Genomic DNA, 16,042 nt, shown 5'->3' with positions numbered 1-16,042 from the left:
TTAACTTCATTATATCCTGTAATGTGGGATAAAGCCATCTACTTTGATGGTGGTAGTGGGGGGAGGATTGTTTAAAGAGGGAAAGAGAAACGTCTCTTTGTGTTGGTTAAGCTCATAGCACACAATTTGTATCATATGGGGAGAAATCGGGTTTATTATTTTAGGTGGAGATTCAGGAATTTATCTCTAGATAACAATAGGATCAAGATAGTATCTACTGTGAATCAAGGTAGCTAAGCATTCACTGCTGTTGAGAAGTTAAAAGTTGCTGGTGGAAGGTATAACTGCAATTAACTGCAACTACAATATCCACCATTAACCTCACACTACTGGTCTACAGATATTAGGCTTTGACAATCACACTGGTCCTGATTTTTTTTAAACTCTTCAAGTCTGGAGAGGATAGAATATTATGGGAACCTGGAATGGATCTGGTCTGGATTAAAAACATTTACCAAATAATAGCAAATGATTTTTAAGAAATCCATTCCAGGTTTCCTGGACCACCCAAGTTCCCCTTTTTTCCAAGTTTAGGAGAGCATTAATAAATCAGGCCCTATGTTCCCTAATGTTTGTTGAAACCTGATCATTACATCTATAATATAAATAGTGTATATAGATACCCCTCCAGAATATTAAGCTCAGATGTTTACACTAAAGGGTGGTGTTAATGCTGCATGCAGGCTCAAATTAGTCAGTTGTGTGTTTCCTAACCTTGTGGGATAAGTTTGTTTAGCACCCGTTTACGCTTTAGCAGGACTTGCCTAAAGCCAACCTAAAAAATTTATGTTCTGACAAGTCTGAGGAGTCTTGAGGAGCTAAAGTTCCTGACATTAAAGTGGAATTAAAGTCCAACTTTATGGTGGTGCCCTCCAACAGAACAGGGATAAGCGAGTATTGTGGTTTTAGTTCCGATTAACCCCTTTTAAACGCTGTTGAATGAAGAATTGGAACACCACAACATCTTCTTGTCCAAAATCAGTACATAAGTTACAAAGCTCTTTGAATGAATGGGCCCAACTCCCACAGACACACAAAAATCTTTTTGAAGCTTTCCGACATGAGTACAGACTTTTTTATTATTATTATTTTCAATAAACAAGATTTATATAGCACCAACACATTACACAGCGCTGTACAATAAATAGGGTTTGCAAATGACAGACGGATACAGACAGTGACACAGGAGGAGGGGAGGACCCTGCCCCGAAGAGCTGACAATCTAGGAGGTGGGGGGAAGTATCACACAATAGGAGGGGAGGAATGATGGGAAGTAGTGAGGGTTTTAGAAGACAGAAGAAGACTTGTAGGCATGTTTGAAAAGATGGGTTTTGAGCGCTCTTTTAGAGGGTCATAAATTAGGAGCAAGACAAATAGGACGAGGAAGACCATTCCAGAGAGTTGAGGCAGCTCCAGAAAAGTTTTGGAGCCGTGCGTGTGATGAGGTTATGAGTGAGGAAGTCAGTTGTAGGTCATTGGAGGAGTGAAGAGAGCGGCTAGGGGAGTATTTTTCTATCAGGGCAGAAAGGTAAGTGGGAGGGGTTTTGAGGCAAAGCACAGAAGAATAAATTTGATTTGAAGGTGAAATGGAAGCTAATGAAGAGAACTACAAAGAGATGCAGCAGAAGAGTCTGGGTGCAACATTAATAATAGATTGTAGAGGAGAGAGTCGGCTTAGTAGAATACCAGAGAGGAGGAGGTTACAGTAGTCCAGACGAGAGATAAGAGAGTGTAATCACTAATGTAAAGGAGGGCACATAGTTTTGGTAATAAAGGTATCATAGATGCCCAAACATTTGATCATGTAGTTTATTTATTGTGTGATATTGATCCTAAAGGTCTGTAGACGTTGCAGGAAAGGGCATTCAGAGTAATCAAGCATACACAATGCATATATTCGCATGAACTATAACAGATGACAGAGCCAGTTTGTTCCTTATGTTCCATTGATGTGCCTGGTCCAGTCACTGCCAATCTTTTTGTGAATGGACAAGCTGAAAAGGGGTTGGGTAGTCTTGATGCCTTGTAGGCAAAATACATTCTATGGAAGCAGAGGAGACGGGGTAACCCATAGCTGTTCTTGGAGATGAGCAGGCTGTATTTTTGGTTCACCACAGAAGATGCTTTCTTCCTCCTTGGTAAGGTTTTACCTACCTTGATGGAGTTTAATTAAGTTCTTAAGTAATTGATTTTTTTTTTTATATTTCTCCAAGGCCTTGGTGGGGTTTGCAGTGTATAGTTTTTCTAATATATTGGTTGCTATTCTTGTAATCAGTTCCTAAAATGTCTATCTGCACTTCAGTAAGGATGATCTACATGCAGACATTGCTCCAGCCTTATACCAGGTCCCTGGAGTACTAATAGATTGGTCTCTGTAAGTATAAAGTAAGAGTTATAGTTCTAGATAAAGTCCTGCAGATTCTATTTACTTCCTACATACTCCGCCATAGATATTTTAGTGGTGGTACATTTATTTCTCATTATCCTTTTTACAAATTGCATATATGCACAACACTTCATGGATTACAGGTTAAGTATTCCAATGTATACAAGGTAAAATGAATATAAACAGTGTAACCTTTAGCTGTGCCTGGATATAGAGTGCTGGCACGTGCCATCTCACTGTGGGTCTGTGGCATTGCCAACTTAATACTCCCTGGCTCACTTAAAACAGCATGTCATGTGTACTTCAGTCACGCCACACACAGCAGCAGAAGAAATGGATGAAGCGTGTTTGAGCGGTGTATGTGGAGATCACATTACAGAAGTCGCCAACCTACAGTTGGCTCAGCGTGGGATCACAATGAGTGACTGCAAAATTTGTAACTGCCTGAAGTGAAGTGACAGGTTCAGCCCTGGCCCAGGTCACAATAGTGGCTGGCAGCAAGCTTCCATACGGCAATGTGTAGAAGAATATTATGGCATATTGTATAGTAAAGATGTGTAGAAGACGAATGGATGTATATTGTTCACCAAGGCATCCTTGAAAGCTAAAATGAACTAAATAATAAAGGAAGCCTGTTCTAGATAAGTATATGCTGTCATAGCCAACTTCTTCTGAAAATATTAACTCCCTGTCTGTCAATTTAATCCACTGACTTTTGTACATGCAGCATAGGAGTTTGGCTTTAAGCAGGCACTTAGAATAAAAAAGTCAGGGACAGGCAGCTAGCATTTATAGAAAGTTAAGCGAGCAGGGGCAGCTTGCAGATTCACTACAGATTTTCTTGTTAAATGATCTGTTTATTAGAAATTATATTTTGGTATCGGTAGATACAGAAGAGTTAAACCACCAAAAGGTTTTGTATATCAAAGCTTGGGGAGTCCCTTAATTTCCCAGGTCACTAAACCCGCCATAGAAAGTGTAGAGCCCTCCTTGCTTGAAGCACACTCTAAAGTGGATGAAAATACCCAAAATGCCAAGATGGGTTGGCTTGCTTTATGAACAGGGCACAGTCATGCTGAAACATAAAAGATGTGATAGTAAGATCTCCATAGCTTTTTGATCAAAGTTTAGCTTTTTCTGACAACCTGCTGCATTGAAACCTGAGGGCTGTTCCAGTGACATGACTGTCTGGCTGTGCTCATTAGTGGCAGCAATGTTGCTTACAATAACTTGTTGAGAAATAAAAATAACATCAGGTGTCTTTAGGTACTAAAGTGACATCAATTATTGGTCATTGATCTTGTATGTCTTCCATCCCTGATTTTTAGGATTCTTTATGGACTCTAATGTTTGTTATAGGGTTTCCTTCTTCTTAAAAGTGTCTGCTTGCATCTTACAATGATCTGATATGTATGACCCCATAAACATTATTTTATATACCTTTATTGTATTTATATATTGGTGAGAAATACAGCAATTACAACAGCCCGTCTCTGGAGAAATTTACAGTTACATTTACCCATTGTAATTGCTTTTACAATGCCAGATGTGAAAGTTGAGTAACTCACCAGTATGTCCTTTTATAAAAATAAAGGACCCACCAGTGCAGTCCCATATTGTTATCGGAATTATCGACCTAGTGCCTAACACTATTGTCATGTCCTGATATAGGAGTACAAGGCCTAGGTGTATGTTCATGGCTTCCTTTAGGAATACAGGAGTTACCTGTACTGTCTTGTTATAGGAATGCATGGATTAGATGTATGGTCATGGCTTCTTAATGTAATACAAGACTTACCAATATTGTCTTATCATGATATAGTAACACTAGGTCTTGTCTTGTTATAGGAATACATCCCATAAAGAAACCAATATTAGAAGATTGTGTAACCTTTGGAAGTTAATTCTAGGATGGCTATAGTGTTAATCACTGCTGCCAAGCTGTTAAGCTGTAAAGGGTTGCTTGTTGTTTTAACATGTCAGTTGGACAGCCCTGTAAAGGTTGTATATTATTTAGCTTTCTCTCCATTAACATTGGTTTGCTTTCTTTTAGGATGCCCAGGGCCATGACAACAATAAAGACTCTCGAGTACTGTGGACAAATTCCAACAACCATCTGATAACATCTGGATTTAACCAGGTAAAGTGCTCCTCAAGGCTTCTCTATGTCACTTTCATATCCTTTCTGTCGAAATGCTAGACATCACATAAATAGCCCTGCAGTGTTGCAGTGGTTCCTTTTTGTGCCCATATTTGTTATATATTTGTTATCTAATTATAAAATATAATCTATCCGCTATATTGAAGCAGCCACTAACACTTAACTTTCTTCCAAGTTCTTGTAGTCGTTTAGGCTCAGGTCAATTCCTGGGCCTTCAGTAAGCAGTTTGACAGCCTTCCAGGTGCTGATCATCTTCTACCACCATCTTCCTCAGATTGATTAAATGATTGGAGGCTGTTTTGATTGTTTTCATTGTTGGGATATTGTCAGTGTTTGTAAATTGCTCACCATGGATCCTGCATACCACAGAAGCTGTGTTCTGCCTCTGGCAGACAGCTGTGGTTACATGCTTCAGAATGTGTAGGTAAGTTATCCATAACACTAAGCATTAAATTCAACTGACTCTCATGTCAATTATCTCTAATAAAAAAAGAAGTTCTGAAACTATCCATACATTATAAAAAAGTAAATTTGTAATTGCCAACATGTTTTAATCTCTCACATTAGGTCAGGGAGAGAGAGCTGCTACTTTGGGATCTTCGTAATTTCAGCCGACCTGCGACTTCCTTCTCACTGGATGCCTCCTCAGGGTAGGAATATGTCTTTTAGATATCTTATAACTGTGTTCGGTGGAATTTTATTGACCATAAATACATTTAATTTATAATAATACCTCATAAGAATAACATCAGTAATATTTAAAGTTAGCCATGTACTATCTGATATTTTAGATTGTTTATAAGAAATCATTGAATCAATAATAAAAAAAGGATCAAATTAAGGCTTTTTTTTTGTAAACTGTTTTAAACCATCATGTTAAAAATTAAAACCCCCTTTTGTTTTGCAATCAATATTTCAGCAAAGATTAATCATCAGCACACTGTTTTTACTAAGTTCATCCGTCCCTCAGAGGAGATCACAATGTAATTCCCCTGTCATAATGATCTGTCATTACCAGGTCATTTTGGGTAGACGTCAATTTATTGACTAGTATACTTTTTGTGATGTGGGAGGTAACCACTAAACCGCCATCCTGCCCAGTTTAGATCATAATATTGTAATATAACATAAATGTTGTCTATTCCTAGATTAAGATTGCATAGCTCTTCAGGGCAGGGTCCTCTCCTCCTCCTGTGTCACTGTCTGTCATTTGCAACCTCTATGTAATGTACAGCGCTGCATAATATGTTGGCACTATATAAATTTTGTATAATATTAATATTCATTATCTGATGTTGTTACTTTGGAAACCTTGAAATCCACATGCAGATATTCAAAACAAACTTTGTCTACCCAGTGATCTCTCCCTTTCTGTACTGTCATAAACCTCTCTCTGTTTTTTTTTTTTGTTTGTGATCTATTGTAATCTCACAAATAATTTATAATCCCTAATTAAGATTGATTCTGTGTAACTCAAAAGAGTAACTTTATTTATTCATTTGAACAACCCTGCCAATTCATTGTTTATAATATCAAGCCATCCATCCTCATTGAAATAGTGCAGAGTGTGATAGTTGTAACCCAATAATGTTTTGGCAGATTTTTGTTTAACTGCCCTCGGTGCTATGTGAAGTGGTCTGTTGCTGTCAGATACTATGAATTCACTTTTTAGCAATGCTGTTATATTACCATCTAGAAACAAACGTGAATTGCTTTAAATCTGAAAGCCGGACAGATATAAAAGACAAATTATTCTCTTTAGTGTTAAATTTACCATCAGAAAAAAATTGCAATAGATTTTTTTTATTTAACACATGTTTAAATGGCAATGTTAGGCTGGAAAAAAACTTTATACCTCAAAACATTAAAGATTTTCTGAAAGCACAGAACCTGTTGAATACAAATTGGTGGATATAAACTTTTTTTTAAAATAATGTTTTCAGGTAAATTTACATGTTTTACAATAGGTGAAAAAACAGACAAGTGTATATATAGCGGGGCTCTGCAGTAAATCTGACTTTCACTGAAACATTCCCTGGTGGAGCATCCATTACTGCCATTAAAACACATAGACCTGACAAATTCTCTAGGAGGGAATGTTTCAGTGAAGGTCAGATTCACTGCTTTATAAATAGATCCCAAAGGGTTTGATAAGCCTCCATGTGATTGCATAGTGCAAGTAACAGGTCCTTCCTATGGAGTTAGACCCCACATGTCTTCTTCAGTACAGCTTCCATACAAGCCAAGTTCGATCAGTACTCTGCCCCGGCTGCCAAGGTTTTACAGCAGTAAATCAGGAAGTTCTCAGGGCAGAGTACTTCAGGGTTCAACTGCTAGAAGAGGATCAGTGAACATATGTTAGCAGAATCTTCCCTTGCTTTTCTTGCACGTTAGCACTGTTACTCCAAGTAACGCTTGCGGATTACTTTTTTAAATTGAATTGCTGGGCGTGGGGTTAACAATCAGGTAGGTTAGTGCAGCTCCGCAATTATTAATGTATGTAGTGTATAAGGTAATATATGTTTTTTGTTTCAATCATTTTTTATTAGAAATTTTCAAATTTTTACAGACAATAACATATTAAATCTTATAAAATAAACTTTCAAAACAAACAAAAACAATAGAAAAGGGGAGAGGGACAAAAATAAAACACATATCAAGACAAAAAAAAGAGAACAAGTGTGATCGGTGAATACAGAAAAAAACAGAGCCATTTTCGAAGAAAAACCCAGGCAAGTTGGCAACAGAAACCGAAAATCACAAGTGCAATAGCCTACGGTCTATATCTGGAAATGCGTGATCTTCCAGCCAGGGAGACCATATTTTATGAAATCTAGAAAAGGTGTCATTAACAATTGCAGACATCCTTTCCAAACCCATGATATCAGATAACCTGGAAATTACTGCTGAAAAATTTTGAGTGGGTTTCTGTCATGTGGTAGCTATAGCATGTGGGGTAGCCAAAAAAGATGAACCAAAGAAGCGTGCGCTTATGGTTAGGCAGGGAGGAGTTTGGTTTGTGAAGCAAAGCTTCCCAAGGATCCTTCCGTATGGAAACCTGCAAAACTGACCTAATGTAATTCGATACCCTAATCCAAAGTCTACGAACTATAGGGTAATCCCACCAGATGTGGCGAAAAGAGCCTACAGGTCCACAGCCTCTAAAGCAGCATAAAGTGCCACCTGCCGTGAACTTGGAGCTTCTATCTGGCGTCAAGTACCACCAAAAAAGCACTTTATAAGCATTTTCTTGAGCAATTACAGTGACTGCTCGCTATATTTCTTCCCAGTCTTCCAGATCAATAGTGGAATTCAAATGCATTTCTCACTTGGATATATATTGTGGGTGTAATATATGTTTTAAATACAAGCAGTGTATATACCTTCATTTGGACTGGTATCTAGCTTTTACCATCCACTGAACAAGAAAACTCTAAGCAGCAAGGCTGGGAGAAGGAAGATCCTTAAAATAAGCCAATAGTGTGTGTAAATAAGCGTTGTGTTGAAGTCCTCATGTACTAACAAGGAACATGCAGTGCTTGAGATATATTTCTGGTTGATTTGTAAGCACCAGTCTTCACCTAGTTAGCTCAAATTGCTGCTCAAAGCTTTCGTAATCTTTGCAGGTGTTTGGCAAGACATGGGAAGCACAGTCTGTGCAGGGCAATGCTGAAAAGAAGCACAAAATGGAGGTGCCTTGACACAGCCCTTCGGTTTTCCTATGTGTATTTTAAAACTAATACAATCCAGACCTTTGTTTTTTTTTAACTATAAAGTTTCACAGCACTTTACAGAATCAATATTAATGTCACTAACTGCTAACCGTCTGTTGTCCCTTCCATAGTATTATTTCCAACATTCTAAGCCAATGTTGGGATTAGGGTGCCAATTACAATACCAGTATGTTTTTGGGATGTGGAAGGTAACTTGTGTGAATACAGGGAGAACAAACTTCATGCACAGACTTGGAGTCCTGATCGAGATTTGAAATTAAGAACCCCTTTTATTAAAGAACAATCTCAGGTCTGCTTGACCCTTGCCTCGTGGAGTTAATACCCAGCAAATTATGTTGAACTCCATTAAACACCTATTTACAGCACTTTATTGTGATAACACACCCTAAGCCCATCGGTGCATTAAGTACTGTACCAGTCATTGTTAATGGCACCCAACTTAACTCCACAATGTATCCATTCTTCAAAAGAATGCTGCATGCACTACATTTTCTTGGTGCCAAACATGCATGCAGATGCACACTGTGGTGGACTTCATCATGGTTAAAATGGACACTTACTGGCTTGTTAAGGAAGCTAAAAGTCCAGCACAGCAACTCGAAAACCATAGTGATCTATAAAGGAGGTGAGTGCTTCCTCTAGTTGCATGGATTAATAATTCCTTCAATAAAGAGATTTTGTTCACAGAGATTCATAAATGAATTGGATCAGTGCTGTCATCCATGTCGGAGGAAGTAAAAGCTGCATTTTTGGCAGGACTTGCAATTTACAGATTAGTTTACATCCTAATCTTCACCGTTGGTCCGAAGCTATTAGGTATGATATGATATGAAAAACTTTACAAAAATGCACAATCTAATTAAAATGGAGAAAATCTGATAGTTTTTTTTACATTCCTTGTAATGGGAGACAATGTTATAAGAACCTTGTATGTAATGCTAACTGGACTATTTTTTCTAATTTGAACTTAAAGCCCAACTCTGGGCAGAGCTATTTTAGTGTTTCATAGTCACATTTATTATCATTATTATTATTTTTATTATTATTATTACACCGTATTTATATACTGACATATTACGCTTGTCACTTATAACTTGCTGTCTCTCAGAGGGGCTCACAATCTATTATCTTTACCATAGTCATATGTCATTAATACAGTCTAAGGTCAATTTTTGAGGGAAGCGAATTAACCTAACTGCAAGTTTTTGGAATGTGGGAGGAAACCCATGTAAACACGGGGAGGACCTGCAAACTCCATGCAGATGGTGTCCTGGCCGAGATTTTAACCTGGGACCTAGCCGTGCAAAGGTCAGAATGCTAACCTCTGAGCTACCGTGCTGCCCACATTTACAGTCATTTTGCTGATTTAAGACCTCTTTCCGCTCTACTGGGCAATTCTGCAATGTACAGCATACAGTATCCAGCATCCATTTGGCTGTAACATACTACTGGCCCTCTGTGCGTGCTAAGATACTTAAAAGTAGATGCACCTGTACGTAAAGTTTTTTCTTAGATCTCCTGCAAAGTTCCACCTCGACTTGGTGATCCTGCCTGTAACGTTCTCCTTATACAGCTTCCTTTGAAGGTATGACAATAGGACCTCTGTCTATAAACCCGCAGTCTTTCCCTGCACTGAGCAACTCATGGGAGAGTAAGGAAAGCATATGAAGCAATTTAAGTCTTTTACATTGTGCAAGACAGTCATTCCAAAACAGAGACCTTGTGCTGTTGTTCCTTCTCTATCCAATCACACGAAGGGGCCGGTCCTTGACCACACTGTATTGCTAAAACTAAACTAAAGAATGGAGTGGTCAGGGACTTGGGTGTACCCTGGGTGTTGTCTCAGGGTAAATTAATCTTATGAGTGGCCAAATACACAAATCTTTGCAAGCTGCTTCTCTTCTTTTTTTTTCTTTTTCTTTTTTCTGTTGACTTTCATTTGTTTTGTCAAGTTTTACTCTATTTTCCAGTCCCAGAGCCCCATAACAGAATGGAACTTGCTTTCTATTGTCTAATACAAAGAATGTAGCTACTACAGTGCATGAAAGACCGAGATGGGTAGGGCGGATTGTGGTGTGTTGCCCAATAGAAAATCCACACAAAATACTTTTATTGCCGGCAGTTATGTATTTCATTAAGAAGGAATGAGAACATCATGAAATGATGGTTAACCTCATAGAAGGGCTCTGATCCAAGAATCCTTTTTTTTTCTTCTGAAGGCACAGAAATTATGGGGTATTTGATACACATTCCCCAACTTGACCTCTCAGTCAAAATGAAGCACACCAATTACTTGAAGCAAGCCTACAAATATTTTATTTTTCACCAAAAGAACTGCACGGTTTGTTTGTATTTTGTGGGTTTCACAAGAAAAAAAAGGAGTACTGCCTAAATTCTGTATATTTTAGGCTTAGCACAGACAAATGGCTTTTTCACTGCTTTACGTTTGCATATTTCTCTTGCTTAAAGTGAAGTATAGTAAAACAGTAAATATGCATTCAAGGCACATTATATCTATATATATATTAAACTCTGTCCTTCTCAGTATTCTCCTCAGAATTTTTTAATGCTGGGTGGGAATAAACTGTAGGTGGGTGGCAGCTCCTGTATTGTGACCCAACTTTGTTTCCTCGCAAAAACAGCCGGATGGTTTCCTGGAAAGTGCTGGGTTGTGCACCCGGCTAAAAGGGGCTGGGGAGAACACTAACTCTGATTAGCCAGTGTTCTGATCCCAACATCGTCACCAGACAGACCAGCCAAATTCTGACTTCACTATTGTTTATTGCAGTTATAACAATGTAGCTTGGTCAAGGTCCATCCCAGGCTGTGATTGGGAAAGAGCAGGAACACAGTGATAAAGTTAAAGATCTTTCTCCTTCTATCGGACTGTGTATTATGCAGTGTGATGAAACCTAATACGTATTCAGTTTTCAACCCAGGCATTTTTTAAGCTGGGTGGGAGGAAATTGTAGGTGGGTGGCAGCCCCCGTATTGTGACCCAACTCTTAAGCTGCCACCCAAAAATAGCCGGGTGGTATGCCCAATTAAAAGGGGCTGGGAAGAACACTGGATATTCAATGCCTTCCTTTCCTATCCCAGTTATGATGTACAAGGAACTGCAGGAAGCGAAAATAAAGTCAGGCAATGCAGTGTTCTCCCCAGCCCCTTTTAGCTGGGCACACCACCCTGCACTTTTAAGTAAGCATCCCGGCTGTTTTTTTACTTATATGTAAATCAACAAATATTCGTCCTTTTCTTCTGCATTAACATAGGCCAAGTACACATTGAAGTTTTTGCATATACAGTTCTGGTAAACAAATAGCTCAGAACATAATTGCAGTGCATGTACAAGACATCAAGCAGATTTTTTAAGCTTCCTTTACCTCCAAACTAAAAACTTTGCATACAAAATAAACTACAACTGACATTTTGGCTGTAGCTACTTTTCTACTCATCAGCTGCTTGACAGCTTTATTTTTATATGTTGTAGTTGCTGAATGATATAGGCGTGTCTTGGGGAATAGAATGGGAGGAGTGACTTAAAATGGACATTATTTACCTAATTTGCAGTCTAGTAGAGGGCATTGTTTTTATGGAAAAAGTAATTCTAAAAGTTGCTCACCATTCTCCTCCTTTGGTACATCACAGAGCTGTTGATCTATTGCAGCTATAACTACATGCACCCCAGAGATGGTTATGTCTCGCTTCTTGATGGTGACAACAGTGGACTATGCTTGCATGATGTGTCTTGAAAAAGAAACTTTTATACTCACGTCCGATAATATTCACCCTGTCGTTTTCTTCTCGGGTGAGAATCTGACTTGTATAGTGATCGCCTGACGTTCATGAATCCATCAAGGTGCTGCTAGCTCATCTTCCCCTCTCAATAGAACAGGCAATGTGTGTACAGTGATTATTCATTCATCTGTCATTGGAAACGATCATAAAAGATCATTTCCGGCATCTCCATCGAAAGCCCTTGCAACAAGGGGACAATGCATAATTAGGAGATAGATACAGTTCATTGTCAGCCTACAACAGGAAGTGCCTGAACAAGAATCTTCATGGTAAGCTTAATAAATATAGAGTTAAAAAAATTGGAAATTACTTTCCCATGGTTTAGCTTCCATGAGATATTACTATTAGATTTATCTCCTTTTTTTAGCCTTTTACTCATGTTTATACATTGTATCAAATCATTTCACAAATTAGATGCATTGAAAGGGTCAGAAGATCCCCTTTTGCGATTATTTTTACCTTTAGCAATACTTAGGAAATATCCTTTAGTAGATTTTTATTTGATCTCTTTACAACTGGTTATCGTCAGCATATTTTCTAATGAAAAATCCTGAAAAAATCTGAAATATGTAATTCTGGTTCTACAGGAATATTGATTGGTGACACACTCAGAGCACTGAGTGTTGGGTGTAAGTAAATAGTAATGTGCTCACCGCAAGAAAAATCAGAGAAATGTTATTAAACTGTGTCAGACGTTACAGAAGCTGAGAAAAAAAAGAAAATGTTTGGGTTTGATATGTGCAGAAGCTCAGTTTCTAGACACAGGTAGGTTTTAAAGCCCAAATGTAAAATTCCAAATTAGCCCATTCTTCCCACTTTGCCAATACATCCCACAGGATCAAAATCTAGAAAATCATGTCTTCCCCTAAATATTTTCCCCTAAATTAGCATCTAGGTTTGCCTTGACACTACTACTTATGTATCGGGGAACCACTGATACATAACTTCTGCATTAGTCAGTCTCTTCCTATCCCCTCTTCATGCCACCATCTTTTGGCCTGGAGGCTCAGTTTTGGAGGGGAAATTACCTTATGCCCAGAGATCAACTTTAAAGTAAACATTTGACATTTAGTAAAAGTTACATGCACATTGACATGCTGGACTTTTCAGTAATATTATTATTATTATTAATATTATATATATTATCAATGTGTAGAGCCAACATATTATGCAGCGCTGTACATTAAATAGGGGTTGCAAATGACAGATATATACAGACAGTGACACAGGAGGTGGAGGGGACCCTGCGAAGAGCTTACAATCTAGTCATCCAACAAATCTAAGTAGTACAATATACAAATATTGACTTTTATGCTGGTTAGGTTTTAGCTATTACCCCTCCCGACAGCACAACTCCTTATGTGTACCAAGGATTTAGTATATGTAACAACTTTTTGTCCCTATATAAGCCAATAGGAATGAAAGAGCAGCTTAAACTGCATCTTTACCTTATTTTTGGCCTTATGTTTGAACCTAAATGCTCATAAGAAGATGAAAGGGGACTTGTGAGTATAAATGCAACAATGTAAGTACCTGAAATTGACTCGGTATCAGCTTTTGGCATTTCCAAGTACAGCGGGGCTGTATAAAAATAGTACAAGGAGGTTCGTGTGCCGACAATAAGTATGCCGGTAGCCAGACAAAAACGTTATAGAGCGATTATTTTATAACAGTGCTGCTTTGTATTTTACTGCAGGCTACACAGGCTAGTTAGTCCAGGATGTCCTGGGACTCATTGGAAGGGGGTAAAATATTACTGGCATTTTATCAGAGGACATCTTGTGGCAGAAAAAAAGTACTGCAGAGCAAATCTCTGGATTGAAATTTAATTTTGCAGCAAAAGCTGGTTTTATTTTATCTTTTAATGAGTTATTTATATTTATTTTGGGCAACGCTGCTAAAAGATTGGAGTCTCCAAATGACACAACATTAATTTTTTTTTTTTACAAGTTGCTTTCCTTTTTTTCAGTCTAGAGATAGTTTTACCTGATTTTGGTAAAGTTGTACTAACACATGTTGCTTACCGAGAAGGGTTTTTTTCCAAATCAGTAAAATGATGGCTGTTTTCTAGATAAAACCAGAAGTGGAAAAATAAAGCTGTTCGTAATTTGTTTTTAAAACATGAAAAAGAGGTAAATCCTTAGTTTTAGGTTGGAAAGCATCTGCCTCAATACTTTTCTTTTATGTTTTTATTATTAGGTACCAGGTATATGAATTGTCAGGTGGGATAGTCTAATGTGCTGTCCTTGATTGATGAACAGTAATGACCTGACAAAGCTCAGTTAGGAACAGTCACACGGCTCCTAATTGATAGGCCATATGGAACGTCTCAGTGCTTCTACTCCCAGCAGTTATGTTCATTTAGTATACAACAACTGCCCTTAAATATAACGTGGAAAAGTTATGTTTATATTGCAATGCCAGACTGTATTATAACATATTTTTATGAATATCCTGTCCCAATGATTACAGAGGAAGTAAGAGGAAATCTTTTCGGTGGAGAAACATTAATATAAAATGTCTTAGGTTGTTGAAAAATTTTTCTAGAACGGCTCTTAGGCTGCGTACACATGTGGAATAATTATCGTTGGAAATGAACGATCCACAAAAGATCGTTCGATAATTGTTAACAAAAAAAGTGCACAACGACGCCGACAAATGAGGAATCTTGCTGGAAACGAACGACTGTCCTGGCGGATCTGATTGGGTGACAATCGTTCGTAATCTATTGTGTGTACAGTCGTTCAGTGATCGTGGATTGTTCTGTGATACACTTTCTCTTGTACATGTCACTTAGTGCATCGTTCAAACTATCGTATCTAGCGTGTGTACATTATTGGTGGATTATATTTGAACGATCGTATCATTACATGTACATAATTGTGCACAATACGATTGTACAAAACTATCGGGAATATTCGTTGAACGTTCGTTTTCAAGTGATACCTAGCCTTTGACTTTACCTACTTTTATGATTTTCTGTAATATTCTTGGAGAGATATCTCTTAATTTCTCATCTTGGTGATCACCCCAATGGTCACTATCCAAGTTTTAGTCTTTGTCTTTCAGTCATTGTTGTCCGTCCGTGGTTTTTATTTGCAGCAGTAACACATTTTTTTTTTTTTTTTTTTTAACAAAATGGAAGATGTTGGAGTCATATGTTTGAGTCATATGGGCTTATAGGACACCCATTTCTGAAAGCCCCATCTTACCATGTGGACTGCTTTCAGGCCAGTCATGTCTGTTCACTTTTGAGTTGCGCCCCATCTCTTTTGGCTTTTGGTACGCCCATCTCAATGGTAAGACATTTCTGAAAGCTCCCTCTTCACATATAGAGACAATTTTAGTGCCATTTGGTCCCTTTAAATTGCCATGTGAAATAAAATGGCAGGAGATCATTATTACTGTTGTATGGCTGGTTGACACTGAACTCACTCCAGCAGCAGGAAGTGCACAGCAATTTGCATGACAGTACTAAATACAAATACAGACATGGCCTCTGGCAATATACAGTAGACAACTGTACCTGCAGCCATCAGTCACATTCCTATCTTTGTGGCTGCAAAGTAAAGGCTACATTTGCTCACAAATTGTCCTGAGTTTTGAGTTCAAATGTCAGGCATCTTCAAGCTGTAGTTAAGTTTGGATGTACTGTGGTTTCATAGAACAAATAGTTATTCTGTTGTACTCATACACCCTGACCTAATTAACGCCATGTCCAATGTAAACACTTACCTAAATGAGACAGTTGTGGCCTTCAATAATTTTTAGCTGCACTCTCCAAAACTTTCCTTCCCCTGGCTGAGACTGAGCAGAAAAATTCTCAATGACTTCAATTAATACAAGATCTGCTCATATAATACATTATTTCTGCAATCAGAAACATCTTTAGGTTTAACTATACATGGACCTCCTGGTCTTCACAGGTAATTATCCAATGTGACTCTTAAAATTATATGTATT

The 16,042-nt window shown here is 38.0% G+C and overlaps 1 protein-coding gene across 2 annotated transcripts in view; it reads left to right on the top strand.

Annotated features, from left to right (window-relative positions):
- PAM16 (presequence translocase associated motor 16) overlaps window positions 1-16,042 on the top strand; it is a 122,126-nt gene that overhangs the window by 28,652 nt on the left and 77,432 nt on the right. For both annotated transcript variants that reach the window (XM_072417614.1, XM_072417612.1), the window contains exons 8-9: window positions 4,440-4,526; window positions 5,115-5,197. In XM_072417614.1, coding sequence (XP_072273715.1) covers window positions 4,440-4,526; window positions 5,115-5,197 — 170 coding nt within the window. The remainder of the gene's footprint in view (window positions 1-4,439; window positions 4,527-5,114; window positions 5,198-16,042) is intronic.

The sequence above is a fragment of the Pyxicephalus adspersus genome, chromosome 7, assembly GCF_032062135.1.
Source record: "Pyxicephalus adspersus chromosome 7, UCB_Pads_2.0, whole genome shotgun sequence".
NCBI lineage: Eukaryota > Metazoa > Chordata > Amphibia > Anura > Pyxicephalidae > Pyxicephalus > Pyxicephalus adspersus.
This window is presented reverse-complemented; position numbering and strand designations above follow the sequence as displayed.